The sequence below is a fragment of the Hyla sarda genome, chromosome 2 (genome assembly GCF_029499605.1).
Source record: "Hyla sarda isolate aHylSar1 chromosome 2, aHylSar1.hap1, whole genome shotgun sequence".
In the NCBI taxonomy this organism is placed as follows: domain Eukaryota; kingdom Metazoa; phylum Chordata; class Amphibia; order Anura; family Hylidae; genus Hyla; species Hyla sarda.
Window position 1 is genome coordinate 492,158,812 of NC_079190.1, and position 21,494 is coordinate 492,180,305.

The following is a 21,494-nucleotide window of genomic DNA, read 5'->3' on the forward strand; positions in this document are numbered from 1 at the left end:
CTAGTTTTATCAATATCAATACCTGGCTATATAAGGACAAAAAGGGAACAACATGCAGAAGGGATATGACCGGCAAGGATGAATTTATAAGGATTCCTTTGCACAAACTTTCATATATGACATTTATACGCATATCTTTACACAGGCTATGACATAATGGACGACATCCTTAACAACCAATTACAAGGACTATACTCCTAAACACTGTATGTCTCAGCCCACAGCAGACTCATAAGGCCTGAGAACTCTGCACATTCTACAGTGATGGGGGGTCTTATGAGAGGAGTCCTGCTGTGGTCCCTGGCTCTGGGGGTCCTGGTATCAGGTAAGGAGACAGTACATTGAGGGGGACAATACACAGAAGGTTTATTATACAATGTACAGTCTCACAATTGATAGATTATGCAGGTGTCAGAAGATAACTCTGATCCCTAATCTCATAGTCTGTTTCCTTCCTGAGCGTTGCTTACAATGTCCCCTGATCAGGCCTCCCTGGGAAAGAGAATACACTGGGAGGAGAAGAGGAAAATATACTGAGAGGCTGCATGTCTTTCCTGTACATTGAATGCTCAGGGTAGAGACACTTCTCCTGTAGAGTGTAAGCTCTTATGGACAGGGTCCTCTCTCCTGTAGAGTGTAAGCTCTTATGTACAGGGTCCTCTCTCCTGGAGAGTGTAAGCTCTTATGTACAGGGTCCTCTCTCCTGGAGAGTGTAAGCTCTTATGTACAGGGTCCTCTCTCCTGTAGAGTGTAAGCTCTTATGGACAGGGTCCTCTCTCCTGGAGAGTGTAAGCTCTTATGTACAGGGTCCTCTCTCCTGGAGAGTGTAAGCTCTTATGTATAGGGTCCTCTCTCCTGTAGAGTGTAAGCTCTTATGTACAGGGTCCTCTCTCCTGTATAGTGTAATCTCTTATGTACAGGGTCTTCTCTCCTGTAGAATGTAAGCTCTTATGTACAGGGTCCTCTCTCCTGTAGAGTGTAAGCTCTTATGTATAGGGTCCTCTCTCCTGTAGAGTGTAAGCTCTTATGGGCAGGGTCCTCTCTCCTGTAGAGTGTAAGCTCTTATGGACAGGGTCCTCTCTCCTGTAGAGTGTAAGCTCTTATGGACAGGGTCCTCTCTCCTGTATAGTGTAATCTCTTATGTACAGGGTCTTCTCTCCTGTAGAATGTAAGCTCTTATGTACAGGGTCCTCTCTCCTGTAGAGTGTAAGCTCTTATGTACAGGGTCCTCTCTCCTGTAGAGTGTAAGCTCTTATGTATAGGGTCCTCTCTCCTGTAGAGTGTAAGCTCTTATGGGCAGGGTCCTCTCTCCTGTAGAGTGTAAGCTCTTATGGACAGGGTCCTCTCTCCTGTAGAGTGTAAGCTCTTATGTATAGGGTCCTCTCTCCTGTAGAGTGTAAGCTCTTATGGGCAGGGTCCTCTCTTCAGATTACAGTGTAATCTCTTATGTACAGGGTCCTCTCTCCTGTAGAGTGTAAGCTCTTATGGGCAGGGTCCTCTCTCCTGTAGAGTGTAAGCTCTTATGGACAGGGTCCTCTCTCCTGTAGAGTGTAAGCTCTTATGGACAGGGTCCTCTCTCCTGTAGAGTGTAATCTCTTATGGGCAGGGTCCTCTCTCCTGTAGAGTGTAAGATCTTATGGGCAGGGTCCTCTCTCCTATACAGTGTAATCTCTTATGTACAGGGTCCTCTCTCCTGTAGAGTGTAAGCTCTTATGGGCAGAGTCCTCTCTCCTGTAGAGCGTAAGCTCTTATGGGCAGGGACTTCTCTCTTGTAGAGTGTAAGATCTTATGGACAGGGTCCTCTCTCCTGTAGAGTGTAAGCTCTTATGTACAGGGTCCTCTCTCCTGTAGAGTGTAAGCTCTTATGTACAGGGTCCTCTCTCCTGTGGAGTATAAGCTCTTATGTACAGGGACTTCTCTCTTGTAGAGTGTAAGATCTTATGGACAGGGTCCTCTCTCCTGTAGAGTGTAAGCTCTTATGGGCAGAGTCCTCTCTCCTGTAGAGCGTAAGCTCTTATGGGCAGGGACTTCTCTCTTGTAGAGTGTAAGATCTTATGGACAGGGTCCTCTCTCCTGTAGAGTGTAAGCTCTTATGTACAGGGTCCTCTCTCCTGTAGAGTGTAAGCTCTTATGTACAGGGTCCTCTCTCCTGTGGAGTATAAGCTCTTATGTACAGGGACTTCTCTCTTGTAGAGTGTAAGATCTTATGGACAGGGTCCTCTTTCCTGTAGAGTGTAAGGTCTTATGTACAGGATCCTCTCTCCTGTAGAGTGTACACTCTTATGGGCAGGGCCCTCTCTCCTGTAGAGTGTAAGCTCTTATGTACAGGGTCCTCTCTCCTGTAGAGTGTAAGCTCTTATGTACAGGGTCCTCTTTCCTGTAGAGTGTAAGGTCTTATGTACAGGGTCCTCTCTCCTGTAGAGTGTAAGCTCTTATGTACAGGGTCCTCTCTCCTGTAGAGTGTAAGCTCTTATGTATAGGGTCCTCTCTCCTGTAGAGTGTAAGCTCTTATGGGCAGGGTCCTCTCTCCTGTAGAGTGTAAGCTCTTATGTACAGGGTCCTCTCTCCTGTAGAGTGTAAGCTCTTATGGACAGGGTCCTCTCTCCTGTGCAGTGTAAGCTCTTATGTACAGGGTCCTCTCTCCTGTAGAGTGTAAGCTCTTATGGACAGGGTCCTCTCTCCTGTAGAGTGTAAGCTCTTATGTACAGGGTCCTCTCTCCTGTAGAGTGTAAGCTCTTATGGACAGGGTCCTCTCTCCTGTAAAGTGTAAGCTCTTATGGACAGGGTCCTCTCTCCTGTAGAGTGTAAGCTCTTATGGATAGGGTCCTCTCTCCTGTAGAGTGTAATCTCTTATGGGCAGGGTCCTCTCTCCTGTAGAGTGTAAGATCGTATGGGCAGGGTCCTCTCTCCTGTAGAGTGTAATCTCTTATGTACAGGGTCCTCTCTCCTGTAGAGTGTAAGCTCTTATGGGCAGGGTCCTCTCTCCTGTAGAGTGTAAGCTCTTATGGACAGGGTCCTCTCTCCTGTAGAGTGTAAGCTCTTATGGACAGGGTCCTCTCTCCTGTAGAGTGTAATCTCTTATGGGCAGGGTCCTCTCTCCTGTAGAGTGTAAGATTTTATGGGCAGGGTCCTCTCTCCTATACAGTGTAATCTCTTATGTACAGGGTCCTCTCTCCTGTAGAGTGTAAGCTCTTATGGGCAGAGTCCTCTCTCCTGTAGAGCGTAAGCTCTTATGGGCAGGGACTTCTCTCTTGTAGAGTGTAAGATCTTATGGACAGGGTCCTCTCTCCTGTGGAGTGTAAGCTCTTATGTACAGGGTCCTCTCTCCTGTAGAGTGTAAGCTCTTATGTACAGGGTCCTCTCTCCTGTAGAGTATAAGCTCTTATGTACAGGGACTTCTCTCTTGTAGAGTGTAAGATCTTATGGACAGGGTCCTCTTTCCTGTAGAGTGTAAGGTCTTATGTACAGGATCCTCTCTCCTGTAGAGTGTACACTCTTATGGGCAGGGTCCTCTCTCCTGTAGAGTGTAAGCTCTTATGTACAGGGCCCTCTCTGCTGTAGAGTGTAAGCTCTTATGTACAGGGTCCTCTCTCCTGTAGAGTGTAAGCTCTTATGTACAGGGTCCTCTTTCCTGTAGAGTGTAAGGTCTTATGTACAGGGTCCTCTCTCCTGTAGAGTGTAAGCTCTTATGTACAGGGTCCTCTCTCCTGTAGAGTGTAAGCTCTTATGTATAGGGTCCTCTCTCCTGTAGAGTGTAAGCTCTTATGGGCAGGGTCCTCTCTCCTGTAGAGTGTAAGCTCTTATGTACAGGGTCCTCTCTCCTGTAGAGTGTAAGCTCTTATGGACAGGGTCCTCTCTCCTGTACAGTGTAAGCTCTTATGTACAGGGTCCTCTCTCCTGTACAGTGTAAGCTCTTATGGACAGGGTCCTCTCTCCTGTAGAGTGTAAGCTCTTATGTACAGGGTCCTCTCTCCTGTAGAGTGTAAGCTCTTATGGACAGGGTCCTCTCTCCTGTAAAGTGTAAGCTCTTATGGACAGGGTCCTCTCTCCTGTAGAGTGTAAGCTCTTATGGATAGGTTCCTCTCTCCTGTAGAGTGTAATCTCTTATGGGCAGGGTCCTCTCTCCTGTAGAGTGTAAGATCTTATGGGCAGGGTCCTCTCTCCTGTACAGTGTAATCTCTTATGTACAGGGTCCTCTCTCCTGTAGAGTGTAAGCTCTTATGGGCAGGGTCCTCTCTCCTGTAGAGTGTAAGCTCTTATGGACAGGGTCCTCTCTCCTGTAGAGTGTAAGCTCTTATGGACAGGGTCCTCTCTCCTGTAGAGTGTAATCTCTTATGGGCAGGGTCCTCTCTCCTGTAGAGTGTAAGATCTTATGGGCAGGGTCCTCTCTCCTATACAGTGTAATCTCTTATGTACAGGGTCCTCTCTCCTGTAGAGTGTAAGCTCTTATGGGCAGAGTCCTCTCTCCTGTAGAGTGTAAGCTCTTATGGGCAGGGACTTCTCTCTTGTAGAGTGTAAGATCTTATGGACAGGGTCCTCTCTCCTGTAGAGTGTAAGCTCTTATGTACAGGGTCCTCTCTCCTGTAGAGTGTAAGCTCTTATGTACAGGGTCCTCTCTCCTGTAGAGTGTAAGCTCTTATGTACAGGGTCCTCTCTCCTGTAGAGTATAAGCTCTTATGTACAGGGACTTCTCTCTTGTAGAGTGTAAGATCTTATGGACAGGGTCCTCTTTCCTGTAGAGTGTAAGGTCTTATGTACAGGATCCTCTCTCCTGTAGAGTGTACACTCTTATGGGCAGGGCCCTCTCTCCTGTAGAGTGTAAGCTCTTATGTACAGGGTCCTCTCTCCTGTAGAGTGTAAGCTCTTATGTACAGGGTCCTCTTTCCTGTAGAGTGTAAGGTCTTATGTACAGGATCCTCTCTCCTGTAGAGTGTACGCTCTTATGTACAGGGTCCTCTCTCCTGTAGAGTGTAAGCTCTTATGTACAGGGTCATCTCTCCTGTATAGTGCAAGCTCTTATGTACAGGGTCCTCTCTCCTGTAAAGCGTAAGCTCTTATGGGCAGAGTTCTCTCTCCTGTAGAGTGTAAGCTCTTCTGGGCAGGGACCTCTCTCCTGTAAAGTACAAGCTCTTATGTACAGGGTCCTTTCTCCTGTAGAGTGTAAGCTCTTATGTACAGGGTCCTCTCTCCTGTAGAGTGTAAGCTCTTATATACAGGGTCCTCTCTACTGTAGAGTGTAAGCTCTTTTGTACAGGGTCCTCTCTCCTGTAGAGTGTAAGCTCATATGGGCAGGGTCCTCTCTCCTGTAGAGTGTAAGCTCTCGGTCCCCTGATAATGATCGCTGACACTTCTGCCTTCTATGGGTTTGTGACAAAGGTTATTGATAATCCTCAGGAGTAACAGTTTAGTAAATTAGCTTATTCCAGTATGAACATTTGATGAAAATTTTCCATGTAAAGAGTCCCACCATCAGACACTCATCACTTACTCTTTAATGGCTAGGGCCATATACGTCAGATGATAAGCTTCGCCCCCCCCCCCCTCCCCTCCATTTTGTTAGTGATATTCTGTAGGAAAATTGAAGGCAAAACTGATCTCATTGATGGAGGTTCTTTTAGGTGTGTTTCCGTCAGTGCTGTAGTGACAGATTCCACATAAATACATTCAAAATTCTAAATTCAGCTCTGGATGTAACTGGAGTACAAAGCATTATCTAACTCTACTTTATTGAATCCAATAATCTGCTGGTTTCCAACCTTTAGGACAGGAGGGCGGTCGCCCTGAGGTGGAAACACGATATGGTAAACTACGGGGAAAGACAATGTCCGTGAAGGGAACAGATAGGACTGTCCACGCCTTCTATGGAGTCCCCTTTGCCAAACCTCCAGTTGGTTCATTGAGATTTGTAGCCCCGGAACCCCCCGCTGCATGGACCTCAACCAGGGAGGCCTCAGAATATGGTCCAGCGTAAGTGCACATAGAGGTTGGTGGAGCAGAGTTCAGCACACAGTCATAGGGTATTATAATGTAAAGGGTGTAGATATATGCTGCATATACTATTATATTACAGGTGTCTGCAGGATCTTCACTTCATGGAGATGCTATTGGAAATGTTTAAAGTCAAGTTTACTTTACCGTCATTGTCTGAGGATTGTCTATATTTGAATGTCTACACTCCAGCCGATCGTCCGATGGGGGAGAAGCTGCCTGTAAGTAGAGTTGAGTGGACTTTTCAAAAATTCTGTCTTGCAAACTTCCTGAAAAAGTTTGGTTTGCAGTGAACATATTTTTTTACGAACTGTATTACACTGCTAGGGTCACCTAGAAATGTACTCAAGTAGTATTAAAGTGGTTTTAAAGGGGTACGCCACTGCTCAGCATTTGGAACAATCAGTTTGCTCCATACGCTGAGCAGCGGAGTCCCCTTTAAGCCTAAATTAATATCAAAGTTGCCTTGACATGTCGTCCCATTGTAAGCGCTTGTTTAGAAACGCACTGCGCTAGCAGATTTTGTATGCTTTTTTTAACACTAAAATAAGCTGTGTAAGGTATCACCCTTTTTTTTTTCTCCATTTTGAGAGTTGCAACAGGATTGGTGATGATGTCTCAAAATAGTGATAACTTGTAGGTAGTGAAAAAGAGATAGCTTTTAAGAATATTGAAAAAAAAAGTTATCTTTTTATGAAATTTGAGTCATGTGCATTTATCTGTGTAAATATTGAGTTTGTGTAAGTCCTTGCTGTGTGCTCATAAATGCAGACCTCGGGGTTTCCTGCAGTCTTTTCAGGTAGGCAATATGGCACCAGGGAATTTCAGTGTGTACTTATAGATTTAGACCTCAGGGTTTCCTTTAGTCTCTGTGCAGTTAAACAACATGGCGCCAGGGAATTTCAGCACTGTGCACCATACTGCAGTTAGGAAGGTAGCAGGGGCTGTTCTTGGCCACTATAGATAGGTACTGATTGGTGCATAAGTGAGCACATGTGGACAAGCCCCCGAGCTCACATAAAACATGAGGGGTTCCCACCAGAATGCTTGTTGTTGAATCATAGAGCTGTGGTGTTAGGCTCAATAAGAGCCTGAATGTTGGGGCCTGAAAGAAATGACTGCGGAAACATCATAGACTACAGTAAGCACTGGTGGCGCTGGTCCAAGAGACTGAGAGAAAGAAGTTGGGAGTTACTGGAGACGACTGACCCATCTGGGCATGCAGTGTAGACACATGATTCACACTGACCTGACTGTGTTCACAAGTAATAGATGGCTCCATCTTTTGCCCAGGTCATGGTATTCATACATGGAGGAGGTCTGGTGATGGGAGGAGCCATGGTAATGGACGGTTCTGCATTGGTTGCCTATGAAAACGTTGTAGTTGTCTCCATCCAGTACCGGCTGGGGGTCCTCGGCTTCTTCAGGTATCATATAAAGTGACAGTGACTCATATACTCTGACCACCTGCTGGACTCAATGTAAACTTTGTACTAAATGGGGTAGGCCCATTAATAGTATCTTAAATTTAAACGACTTATAATTTAGCACATTGACCCATCTTTAGACACTTTTCCCGGTATGACATGTCGATCTGTTTCTGTTTTTACTGGATTTGTTTCAAGAATGCCGGGAAGCCCATTTATGATCTCATGTTACTCTTTATGGGGAAATCTCTAGTAGCCCTTTACACCCCGGTGGTTTTAACCTTCTAAATACCTAACAGCTAACCTAATAGGAGATCAGGGTTCATCTGCAAAGTCTTTACAAGGCTCAATCATACGGCCAGGCTACTAGATCACTCATGCGGTCCATTGAATTCATTATTGTCGGCTGCACTTCCCCTATGATGTGTTGCCGACAACTATAACTTAACTGGCCGCACAAAAGATGGGATCAGCTGACAAACAAGCGTTTATGGCACATTTTTACTCATAAATCTGCTAAGAGTATAAGGTCATTTTCTACCACTTCAGCTACAAATGTTGCCCCAATATATCACAGGTCACTCCAGTAAAGACACCTTATTTCCTTATTCCAGCACTGGAGATGACCGAGCTCCAGGGAACTATGGCTTCTTGGATCAAGTGGCCGCTCTCCGATGGGTTCAGGAAAACATTGCAGATTTCGGAGGTGACTCCAACTCTGTGACTATATTTGGGGAGTCTGTAGGGGGAATCAGCGTATCTTCACTGGTGAGCTGGTTTAAGGCTGATATTTGGGTTACTATGATTTGTTCTTGCTGGGCGGCCATTCTATTGTGGAGAGTAATGAAGGGGCTATAATCTCTAATCTAATCTCCTGATGTTCTATTACCATATCCAGGTGGCGTCTCCATTAGCCAAGGGCTTATTCCACAGAGCTATTTCTGAGAGCGGTGTAGCCATAATGCTGGCACAGTCTACAGAAGTATTTGTTTTTTCCAGAAACGTAAGTATAACTTATGGAGTGAATTCACCTACTCTGTGGTTACTGCATTGGCAACTTTGAACTATGAAGGTCTACTATTACCATCTAGACCTGTTCTATTCTTTCTAACATAAGGAAACAGGTACGAGATTAGCAGGCTACTCTACTGAAAGACTCTGTACTGCTGGCATAGATGGACAAATCAGCTTTTATATTTAACTTTTACAGATTGTGACCAATATTTCGGGCTGTGATGTTGACACAATTGAGGTCTGTCTAAAGGCAAAATCTGAAGAGGAGATCCTGTCTCTTGTAATTTCTATGGTACGGTCCGTGAAGTCATTGCATCCAATACCCTGATTCCTGTAGGGAAGTTGTCATTAGGTCTAGCATAAAACCAAGTGCCCTGTTAATAATGCACAACTTAGATCTCATTATTAGTGTTGCTCGCGAATATTCGCAATGCGAATTTTATTTGCGAATATTCGCGAATATAGCACTATATATTCGTAATTACGAATATTGTTTTTTTTTTTTTTTTACTTTTTTTTTTTTTCTCACAGTACAAATAACAGTGATCATCCCTTTCTGCTTCCAGCTTGTGTGGTGTAAAGAAGGCTCTAATACTACTGTGTGAGACTGGTGTGCGAATTTTCGCATATGCGAAAAGTTGCATATGCAAATTTTCGTATATGCAAATTTTCGCATATGTTAATTCATGTATATACTAATTTTCGTATATGCGAATTTCCGCATATGCGAAAATAAATCGAGAATATTACGAATATGCGAATATTCGCGAATATATGACGAATATTCGTCCATATATTCGCGAATATTCGCGAATTCGAATATGGCCTATGCTGCTCAACACTACTCATTATCTTGTTGAGCAACTTAGTAAATTTTTTGCTTGATATAGATATATGTTGTATTTAAGCTTTAAAAAGACCACTCCCTTATCCAGACCCGATTTCATAAGATTTTCAGTCTACTATATATTATGCATTGTAGACTTTTTTTCTCTGGGAAGATCACTCCCCTAGAAGACCACTTTTTAATGCAATTTTAAGTAGTCTTCTCAAAGAGGTTTCACTATATGTAAAGCAAAGCATTTTTGTATTACTATCCATTTTAGGAAGTTGTTTCACAATAAGAGCAAACATTTTATGGATGTTTTTTGCACTTGCAGCAATTTTTAATTCTGCCTCCAACCATCGATGGGGTGTTCTTCCCGAAACCCGTGGAGCAGATTGTGACTGATAAAGAGGTGAACAGTGTCCCGTTTATGATTGGAGTCACCAACCAAGAGTTTGGATGGATCCTAATGGTGGTAAGATAGAAAAAAAAAAAGCACATATTTCTAATGATCTGTAAAATATGATATTTATTCTTATTCTCATATTGTTCACAGACCCTAAATGTGATAGAATTCCAAGAAGGAATAAAAAGAAAGAAAGTGGAAGAACTTTTAAGGAGCCTCCCACTAATGGTAGGAGAACTGCCAATGCTAATAAATATATAAGGCAATATGAGGTGTCCCGGTACCGTATTACATACCATACCTTGTTTGGTGCTCCCGAAAGTCAGAGTTACTACGTTCATTTAGGGTCCCCCAGGTGGGACAGCCCCTAATCGTCTTTTCTTTTCTAGTTTTGTAATGTCAAAATGTATATATTTAATGTAATGTATATTAGTACTTACCTTGGTAGCGTCGCAGGCCCTTCGGTTATTTGGCTGTATTAATTCCTCTCTTGGGTTGCTGCTCTCGTGGATGCCGGACTATCAGGATGGATCTGCGCAACTTACAAAGACAAGCTAGGCCAGAAGCCTGCAGACCTCAGCCTAAACTAAACTAAACCGTGAGTTAAAATCTCAATCCCTGCTAAAGCTAGCGTGATTACTGGACCGAATCTAAACCCCTAAATCCAGTGGATCAGCGCAACAATTACCTTGCTAAGCTCAATAGACTCACGAGGTCCCAACCACTTGTCAAGCTCTAATAGACTTTGTTATATAGACTGTTCCTGTTCATTATTGCATAAAATCTTCAGTAAAAGTTCAGATAGGTTTCTGCAAATCTCCCGTTGTGGACAATCAATTATTTCCTACCTCCCTATGGCTCTTGGGAAGAGTGGCGGTAGGACAAGCATATAGAGAATAGCCCTCACCCTGGTGTCACAAATAGAAAGGGTTAAACAGACCCCATTAAAGTACCGCACAGCTACACCCCATATACCCTACACCCCCAAACTACCACAAATGCAAAACTCTTTAAGTGAAAGTGAGTGTGAGTGGGATGTGTAGGTGGAAGATATGTGCTCATGGTGTCCAAGGTTCATAAACCAAACCTCCTGGCACCAAAGGTTTGGTCTCAATGGGGGACACATCTTCTTTACCATAAGAACTGTGAATTTATGGAACAGTCTACCTCAGGAACAGGGCACAGCAGAAATAGTTAAAAGTTTTAAAGCGCAACTGTCATGAAATCTTGGTGCAATAAACTGCACACAGCCTTTGTACTGTGTGCAGGTGGTGTGTATAGCAATATTTTTACCTGAAATTTGCAGGCTTTCATGATGCCAAAAAATGCTTTTATTCAAAGCCACTGACAGTCGGATAGGCGTGGCATGAGGTACGCGATGCCCCGCCGCCACCACGCCCACCCCCACGCCTACTCCATATGTCAGCGCTGGGACCTCTGTGTGATTGACACCCAAGTCCCAGCGCATGTGCCCTTCAGCTAATTTAACATGCACCGCTGTGTGTCATCCAGCAAGCGCTCGCTCCCGCCGCCATCTTCCTCCTCAGTGCGTCTGCGCAGTGCTAGGTGCAGAGAGCGCGCTTCCTCTCTGCACCTAGTATCGAGAACTAACCTGATTGCGCGCTGCTCTGCACAGGCGCACTGAGGAGGAAGACGGCGGCGGGAGCGAGTGCTTGCTGGATGACAAACAGCGGCGGGCACATTAAATTAGCTGAAGGGCGCATGCACTTGACCTGTATGTCAATCACACAGTGGTCCCAGCGCTGATATACGGGGTAGGTATGGTGGCAGCAGGGAATCGCGTACCTCGCGCCACGCCTATCCGACCATCAGTGGCTTTGAATAAAAATTAAATAACATTTTTTGGCATCCTGAAAGGTTGCAAATATCAGGTAAAAATATTGCTAATCACACCACCTGCACACAGTACAAAGGCTGTGTGCAGGTTATTGCGCCTAGAATTCATGACAGTTGAGCTTTAAAAAGGGGTTATATACACTCCTAGAACCAAATAACATTAATGCTTATGCAGAAATATAAAATCAAACCCTTCCCCTTAATCCCACCACACACCTTCCCTTCAATTCCTTGGTTGAACTTGATGGACTTGTGCCTTTTTTCAACCATACTACGTAAGAACAGAGAGGTTTGTATTAGAATTATTGTAGTCCCCTTGGGCACTCCCTGTGTGTGTGAGCCCCCTGGCTGATGTAAGTTGGGAAGCCCCAGACGATAATGTGTAAATAACTAGCGAGAGACAAGAGTAACTCAAGGGTAAATCACAGTTCTCTTTCCTTGGCAAATTGAAATTTTACACATCTACATAAAAATTAGTCTTGAATGGGTCTTTCTGTAGTGTAATTCCCAGCTGTGAGTTGCACAAACTTTTGCAGTTCCCAATTGCGGGGTTGACATCTTTAAAGGAAATCTGTCACCAGTGTCACCTTCATTAACCTGTTGGTACCGACAGATAGTGCATGTGACACCGATGACAATGGAACTTACCTTGTCCCGTTCCGTGGCGGAGCTTAGTGACATCACCGCTGCTGCGAGACCCAGCAGCGGCTTGGGGCATGGGCGGAGCTTAGTGTCGTCACCTCTGCTGCTCCCTGATTGGGTCCCGTTGCTAGAGAACAGCAGCGGCAACGTCCCTAAGCTCCGCCCATGCCCCAAGACGGCCGGAGCTGAACCTTAACGGAGAAGATTACCGGAGATCCCCGCCACGGAACAGGACAAAGTAAGTACCGTTGTCATCATTAGTGTCACCTGCACTGTTAGTACCAACCGGTTAGTGCTGGTGACACTGGTGACAGATTTCCTCTTCAAGGTGTGTGTGACATGAAAGCTGTGAGGTCCTTGTACAACTTCTCCTCCCATAATAAACTTGTCTCCCCTGAGACAGACACAATCAAACGTCTCACTCTCGGCTACCTGACTTCCTCTCGAAGAGAGAATACGCCTAGAATTAAGCTCTGCCTCTAGGAAGGTTCCCACAGGTATAATGTGGGAAACCTAATCACAGCTACAACTTAGCCTGAAAACAGACCAACAGAGGCACAGTGTTACATTTTGAAGTACATTGGTCCCTCAAGTTACATTAATAATTGGTTCCAAAACGAATATTGTATATTGAGACCATAACTCTATGGAAACCTGGTAATTGGTTCTGAAGCCCCGAAATGTCATCCAAAAATAGGAAAAAGTGAGGATTAAAGAAAAATAAGTAGATAACTAATACAGATAAAGCAAATCCTTACATATAAAAGTAAGAAAGATCTGCTGGGAGCTGTAATCACTGTCTATGTAGAGGACAGGAGCTTCTTCAGGGTCCTGTACAGTACACAATGTCCTAAAAAGTAAAATGGAGCCACCCCTACCAGTGTATATCCATACTGATTGGTCGTTTCTTCCAGCCATTGACACGTATCACAGAACTGGACTGTCTGCACATTGTATGTTGAGTCTGGTTTCAAGTTACAATGGTCCAGAAAAGACCATTGTATGTTGAAACTATTGTATGTTGAGTCCATTGTAAGTTGAGGGATCACTGTATTAAACAGCATAAACAATATAAAAAGGCACATGCATTTCCCAAGCAGACTTTTTGTAGTGGACTCGGTGGGACACTACACAACATCCTAAAATAGTCACTCCCGCACCTTTGCAACCATAGTATTAGTAAGGCTATAAAAAACCTGAACATTTGATAAAAGCCTCTTTGTGCCAGTCAAATATATACGCCTAGGAAATTAAACATATATATCCATATATCTTCATTCACATTCGATAATTCTGCCTTTACCCCCTCTTAATGCTATGACATCCTCACGCTATCTAGTGAAGGAAACTCTGATTGCATCTGGCAGCTTTGCCACTTCTACCTCATCTCTGAAAGTCTTGATATTGTATATTTCAGAGTTCACTCCCCAGTGCCACTGGCCTCCTGATGGACGAATATATTGGAGAGGAGACCGATCCAGCTGAAATCCGCAACTCTTTTCTAGATCTAGCTGGAGACCTCGTGTTTGTCATTCCGGCACTGAGAACGGCCAAGTATCACAGAGGTATGAGGTGCAAGATGTAAAATGACCTCCTTACTTGTTTTGTTCCCCTCGAGGGAATGTCCCACCAGGGGCGGATCCAGAGTCTAGTCTCAGGAGGGGCACTATCAGAGTATCGTGCGGTGGTCGACACGCCCCCTCCCATAGGCTTGCATTGAGGGGTGTGGTGTAACGCCACAAGGAGCGTGGCTGTGACATCACAACTTCTGTAGCCCGCACCCAGCATTCGGAACATTTTGTTCCGAATGCTGGGGTAGTGGAGTACCCCTTTAAGTACGCAGAATAGTTCCCCCACACTAGGTAGGCAGCATTGTTCCCCCACCCTAGGTAGGCAGCATAATTCTCCCACAGTATGTAGGTAGCATAGTTCCCCCACACTAGGTAGGCAGCATAGTTCCCCCACATTAGGTTGTCAGCATAGTTCCCCCACATTAGGTTGTCAGCATAGTTACCCACACATTAGGTTGTCAGCATAGTTCCCCACACATTAGGTTGACAGTATAGTTCCCCCCACATTAGGTTGTCAGCATAGTTCCCCCCACATTAGGCTGGCAGTATAGTTCCCCCTACATTAGGTTGACAGTATAGTTCCCCCGCCACATTAGGTTGGCAGTAACGTTTCCCCTCATTAGGTTGGCAGTATAGTTCCCCAATAGTTTATATGTATGAAAAGTATAGGCCATACATCTGCCCAACTATATCCGATCAAACTTACATTAGGTTGGCAGCATAGTTCCCCCCACATTATGCTGGCAGTATAGTTCCCTCTACATTAGGTTGACAGTATAGTTCCCCCAAATTTGGCTGGCAGTATAGTTCCCCCACATTAGGTTGGCAGTATAGTTCCCCCACATTGGGTTGGCAGTATAGTTCAACCAGATTAGGTTGGCAGTGTATTTCCCCCACATTAGGCTGGCAGTATAGTTCCCCCACATTAGGCTGGCAGTATAGTCCCCCCCCCCCCCCATAAAGGTTGGCAGTATAGTCCCGTCCCCACACACACACACACAAATTAGATTGTCAGTATAGTTCCCCCACATTAGGTTGGCAGTATAGTTCCCCCACTTTAGGCTGGCCGTATGGTTCCCCCACATTAGATTGGCAGTATAGTTTCCCCACATTAGGTTGTCAGTATGTTCCCCCACATTAGGCTGGCAGTATAGTTCCCGCACATTAGGTTGGCAGTATAGTTCCCCCACATTATGTTGGCAGTATGATCCCCCACATTAGGTTGGCAGTATAGTTCCCCCACATTAGGTTGCCAGTATAGTTCCCCCATATTAGGCAGGCAGTGGCCCCCACAGACATACACCCTTCAGCCCTATACACTGTATGGCTGGAGGCTGTATGTCTGTGTACTGCCCTACTTCAGTGCTCCGACCACCGCTCCTCCGGTCAGGGATCATGATCTATTGCTATGGCCTATAGGCCATAGCAGTAGGTCCCGGGACTGGAGGAGCGGAGGTCGGAGCACTGAAGATGACGTGCCGCTGGTAACTTACCATGCACACGTCCTTGCTTCTCCACTCTGCTCCAGTCTGTCACTTACGTCCCTGCGTGCACTACCCCCAGAGCGGTCCCTGCATATTTAAAGTTAACGCGGGGCCGCAGAAAGGTAACGGGAACATCCCGAAAAGATCAATTGCCCCGTTGCCGTCCCCTGGATCCGCCACTGCATCCCACATAACCAGGATGTTTATGTGAACCAGATATACTTTATGCCTTGCTCTGATGTTAAAGGGGTACTCAGCCCCTAGACATCTTATCCCCTATCCTTATCCCTATCCCTAAGACGTCTGATCGTGGGGGTCCCGCCACTGGGACCCCGCGATCTCCGCTGCGGCTACCTAGACATCTGGTGCACCTAGCGAACCTTGCTCCATGCCGGATGACTGGCGATGCGGGCGGAGGCTCGTGACATCACAGTCACGCCCCGCTTGTGATGTCACGGTCATGCCCCTTCAATGCAAGTCTATCGAAGAGAGCGTGACAGCTGTCACTCGCCCTCCCATAGACTTGCATTGAGGGGGCGTGGCCGTGACATCACGAGCAGGGCACGGCCATGACGCCACGAGCATCTGGCGCTGCACCCGACGCTCTAAATGAACACCGTCCCCAGCGTCAGGACTCCCGCGACCAGACATCTTATCCCCATCCTTTAAATAGGTGATAAGATGTCGTCAATCAATAACACTACCTCCTCCTTTCCTTCCAGATTCCGGCCATCCCACCTACTTCTATGAGTTCCAGCACCGTCCCTCAATCTTTAAGGACAGTAAGCCAGACTTTGTGAAGGCCGATCACGGGGATGAATTGCTCTTTGTGATGGGAGGTCCATTCTTGGAGGGGGATGTTGTATTCACAGGTGAGGCCTAGTCAGATGTCTGCAGTAATATAGACTATGGGGGAGATTTATCACAACCTGGGCAGAGGAAAAGTTGACCAGTTGCCCATAGCAACCAATCAGATCGCTTCTTTCATTTTAAAAAGTGAAAGAAGCGATCTGATTGGTTGCTATGATCAACTGGGCAACTTTTCCTCTGCCCAGGTCTTGAATAATCTCCCATTACGTGAGAAATGTAAGAAAAAAATTGGAAATTATAGTCAAGAGTTTTGTAAATTTTACTTCTCAGTTTCTTTTATCCTGTTGTGGAACCGTCGTGTAACTTGAACATTTCTCATTATTTGATTTTGTGACAAAAATAACAATCTTTGACGTATAAACCAATTTATGGGGGGCACTGTTTGTGTAATTTGTTACACAGAATTTAGAAAATTTTGTTTAGATTTAACCCCTTTGTGTTGAGTTTTATTACTAAATGTACAGATTACACATAGCGCTACACATAATATTTTTAACTCCTGTGCCATTAAAGGGGTACTCCGACGCTTAGACATCTTATCCCCTATCCAAAGGATAGGGGATAAGATGCCTGATCGCGGGGGTCCCGCAGCTGGGGACCCCCGTGATCTTGCATGCAGCAACTCAGTTAAAATCAGTCCCCGGAGCATGTTCGCTCCGGGTCTGATTACCGGCGACCATGGGGCCGACGGCGTGTGACGTCACGCCTCCGCCCCCGTGTGACATCACACTCCGCCCCGAAATGCAAGCCTATGGGAGGGGGCGTGACAGCCGTCACGCCCCCTCCCATAGGCTTGCATTGAGGGGCGGAGCGTGACGTCACACGGGGGCGGAGGGGTGACGTCACACGTTGCCGGCCCCATGGTCGCCGGTAATCAGACCTGGAGCGAACATGCTCCAGGGACTGATTTTAATTGGGGTGCAAGATCACGGGGGATTATAAGATGTCTAAGCGCCGGAGTACCCCTTTAACGTCATTTTCTCGTCTGAATTTCTGTCTTTTTTTTTTTTCCCACAGAAGCTTTCAATGAAGAAGAGAAGATTCTGAGTAAGACTATCATGAAGTATTGGGCTAACTTTGCCCGCACTGGGTAAGAGAATGGCGCACACGAAATCATGACTGTCAGTTGATATTATGTGTGGAGTTACTTACACAGTGTGTAGGTGCAGGATGACGTATGATTAGGGTTGCCACCTTTCTTACAAAAAACATACCTGCCATGCTAATTTGCATAATTAATTATATATGCGAGACATCACAGGATACTCATATGCGGGGAAAATTTTGTCCTATTCTGTGCCCCTATAGCATTTTTATTTCAAATTTTTGGCGCCCCGATCTGTAGTTTTTAACTTTTTTTAAATTAAATTCAGGAGTTGCAGTTAGTTACTAACTACAACTCCCAGCATGCCCTAATGCAGCCTGTGGCTCAGCAGCTGCCGCAAATGTAACTACAACTCCCAGCATGTTGGACTATATAGTAGTATATAGTATAGATCAGTGTTTCCCAGCCAGGGTGTCACCAGCTGTTGCAAAACTACAACTCCCAGCATGTTGGACTATATATATATAACTCAACGTATGTGTGTGTATGTGTGTATGTATGTGTGTGTGTGTGTATGTTCCAGCATCACTTCCAAACGGCTGAAAATATTAACATGAGACTTGATCACATGTTACTTATATGTCCACTAAAAATATAGGATAGTTAATTTAACCCTAACCTACCCTCATTTGCGAGGGTTGAGGTTTTTGTTTAAAGTCCAATACAAATCTATGGGAAATGTATGTTCCAGCATAACTTCCGTACGGCTGGAGATATTTCGATAATACTTGGTCACATTACTTAAATTAACCCAAAGCTATGTGAAGGATGGGGTATTTGTTTCAAGTCCCACGCAAATATATAGGACTTCTGGTGCCTTACTCCACAAGCTCCGCTCTGCTCTCCTGGTTAGTGTGTCAGTCCAGCTGGCAAGCCACACCCTTCCCGCATTCCATGCACCATCTTGCAAATACACCCCACCCTTTAAGCCACACCCCTTTTATTTTCAGTTTACAATATCTTTACCACAACTCAGCCCCACCTGAGGACGGGATATGAGGATTAAAAATGAGGATTAGATATGAGGACAGGATATGGGGATGGGATATGAAGTCAGAATATGGGAACAGGATATAAGGACTGGTTATGAGGACGGGATATGGGGACGAGATATAGGTGCGGGATATGAGGACAGGATATGAGGTCGGGATATGGTAACAGGATATGAGGAAGGGATATGGGGAGGGGATATTAGGTCGAATATGGGGACGGGATATGAGAACATAATATGAGGTCGGGATATGGTAACAGGATATGGGGAAGGGATATGGGGACGAGATATAGGAATGGGATATGAGGTTGGGATATGAGGATTAAAAATAAGGATTAGATATGTTGATGGGATATGAGGTCGGGATATGAAGACAGGATATGGGGACAGGATATGACGTCGGGATATGAGGATGGCATGTGAGGACGGGATATGGGGATTGGGATATGAGGACAGGATATGAGGTCAGGATATGGGAACAGGATATGAGGACACGTTATGAGGACAGGATATGAGGTCAGGATATGGGGATGGGATATGAGGACATGATATGAGGTCAGGATATGAGGACATGATATGAGGTCAGGATATGGGAACAGGATATGAGGACACGTTATGAGGACAGGATATGGTGATGAGATATAGGTGTGGCATATAGGACGGTATATGGGTTTGGGCCAAAGGGACAGGATATGAGGAAGGGATATGAGGAGAGGATTTGAGGACAGGATATGAGGACAAAAGCTTCCTCCTATTTTGCTTTTCCTCCCCCACAAGTATTAGGTAGGAAAAAACGAGCAGCGCCGGGTACTCAGCTAGTAGTAGTATATAGTATAGGTCAGTGTTTCCCAACCAGGGGAGCCTCCAGCTGTTGCAAAACTACAACTTCCTGCCGTTGGCTGTCCGGGCATGCTGAGAGTTGTAGTTTTGCAACAGCTGGAGGCGCTCTGGTTGGGAAAATCTGGTATAGGTTATAGTGCAACATTCCGGGTGTTGGAGGATTGGTTGGATAAATGCCGGATATTGCATTACAGGTATTTTTAATATAAAAATACAGGCAGGGTGGTCAAAATACCGGCTGTGCCCATAAAATACCAGTAAGGTGGTAACCTAACGTATGATATGGTCTCCACATTCCCTAATTCCTCCAAGGTCCCACATAAGGCAACTTCTCCCAGTCTGAAAGTCCTTGAGGTGCTTTTTTGCAAACTACAGAATTTTTTTTGGTCTTTTACTAAGGAGAGACTTCTTTCTGGCCATAAAGTCCAAACTTCTGGAAGTTTCTCCCATCTGCACACAGGATCTTAGGAGCTCATACAGAGTGGCCATTGGGTTTTTGGTCATCTCTCTTCACCAAGGCCCTTCTCCGTAGATTACTCTAGGAAGAGTCCTTGTTGTTCCAAACTTTTTCCATTTGGAGGCCACTGCGCTCTTGCAAACTTTCAGCACAGCAGTAATGTGTTTGCATAAGCCCTGTGGCTTCACACAATCCTGTCTCTGAGCTCTACAGGCAGTTCTTTTCCCCTCATGGCTTGGTTTTTGCTATGATATACATTGTCAGCTGTTAGACCTTATATAGACAGGGTTGACTTTCGGAATGTATCATATGTTTTAAATATATAAGATGATATTGATTTATTTTAACACTGTTCCTCTCGCCCACAGTAATCCCAATGGGCCAGGCCTGGTGAACTGGCCAGAGTACGACCACGATGAAGATTACCTGGGGATTAACCTGGAGCCGAGTCCAGCAAAACAGCTAAAGGCTGAGAAGTATGAATTCTGGACCAAGTTGCTTTCTCCGGAGAAGACAGAAAAAAAGGAGGAGCGCACAGAGCTGTAGATTTGGACTGTGACCATAGTTTACCCAAAACACACCAGCCATTTATAGGGCAATAAGGGGGTCACCTATACTTCTTAGTTTACGAGCAAAAGGGAACAACGATTTGCCCAGGAATTATTGGTGATGACATTGACTTCTATCAATAATAACACTGTAATATCTAAAAAGAAAATGTGAAATTTGCTGTATTCCAAACGCCTGGTCCCCATACAGTGGACATTCCGAATTACATTACATTACATTACTAGACAACTAAAGATTCAGGTCTATACTATCTAGATCAGGGGCCTCCAATATGTGGCCCTCCAGCTGTCACCAGTTTCAGGCTTGTAAGGATTATGTGGTGTCTGGGAGACTTGTAATGTAGGGGTGTTGCAGTGATATTATAGGGTCGGATGGTATTAGCCCTTTCATGTCGTGACGCCAGGGTGTGGTTTCCTTATGGTTAATGGTCCTACCTACAACCGTCCCATAAACGATAGGGAGAAATAACGGAATGTCCACAGCAGATTTTATGAAGTAAACTGAAGAAACTTTACTGCAGATTTCATGCAACGGCATATAACAGAACAGTTCTTTTTAAGAGTGAACCAGGATACAGGTTCCTCACAGGTTTGCTGGGACTTGGAAGCAATGAGCTTTTGATGCTAGCCACTGTGCTACTATTTTAGAATATTTGAGCTTCTAGTAGTCACACAAGATTTGGTTGCTTGAGCTTTGAATAACTCACGGTTTTGTGGCTGCTGAACTCTAGGCTTCAGGCCTAACTTGACTTGATGCTGAGATCGATGTGCTTGCTTTATGTCCAGAAGATAAGAGAGAGAATTTTGTGGCATCAGCCCCTTATATATTAAGAGGGTTGGGCAACAGCTCATTGGTTGGCAAACCTGTAAGTCCTGACCCAGTGAACTCTGGGTACATCACATGACCTCTAAGCTCCTTAAACCATATGTACATTTACACTGTAGATCATGTGACCTGGGAAAGGTCCTATACATAGATATTCCCTATACATTAAATACATATTAAACAATTAATTTACATGAGGCGACTAGGGGTAAGCCCTACAGGAGAGCCCTATGACATGGAGGGACTCTAGCTGAGGGGACTTTAGACAAGGGACAGGACAAGGTCCTGTACCGGGACACCACAATTACATGGAATTAAGTAGTGATGAATAGAATACATTTTTCTTACATTTTGATATCAGAACTAACTTTATTAATGAACCATTAAATGTATGTACTGCCTGGTGTCTGATGTTCTATGATCTGTGACGTAGAAGATAAGGAAGGAGATTCATCAAGCTCTGTACTAGATTGCGTACGTGCAACTTTTCTATACATGCCGCGACTTTTAGATTTTTGCTTATCCCAAAGCACATTTCAGAAATCTGCTCACGTAGTATTTTCTTTTACTTTGCAGTGGTCATGTATTTATCAAATGCGTTAGTCGCTATTTATGAAGAAA

At 45.0% G+C, this 21,494-nt stretch overlaps 2 protein-coding genes across 4 annotated transcripts in view; one reads left to right on the forward strand and one right to left on the reverse strand.

The window, feature by feature from the left end:
- Positions 1-21,494, reverse strand: part of ERG (ETS transcription factor ERG) — a 414,806-nt gene that overhangs the window by 180,491 nt on the left and 212,821 nt on the right. The window lies entirely within an intron of this gene.
- LOC130357161 (liver carboxylesterase-like) lies at positions 252-21,274 on the forward strand. Of its 3 annotated transcripts, XM_056559650.1 has the most exons (13): positions 252-325; positions 5,763-5,967; positions 6,071-6,209; positions 7,282-7,415; positions 8,030-8,183; positions 8,314-8,418; positions 8,626-8,721; positions 9,590-9,730; positions 9,812-9,889; positions 13,578-13,725; positions 15,938-16,087; positions 17,103-17,175; positions 19,847-21,274. In XM_056559650.1, the coding sequence occupies exons 1-13, from the start codon at positions 265-267 to the stop codon at positions 20,022-20,024; spliced, it is 1,662 nt and encodes a 553-aa protein (XP_056415625.1). In that variant the 5' UTR covers positions 252-264; the 3' UTR covers positions 20,025-21,274. The 3 variants fall into 3 exon arrangements, with proteins under 3 accessions (XP_056415625.1, XP_056415626.1, XP_056415627.1); XM_056559651.1 differs by lacking the exon at positions 5,763-5,967 and having other exon boundaries at positions 256-325; XM_056559652.1 differs by lacking the exon at positions 252-325 and having other exon boundaries at positions 5,884-5,983.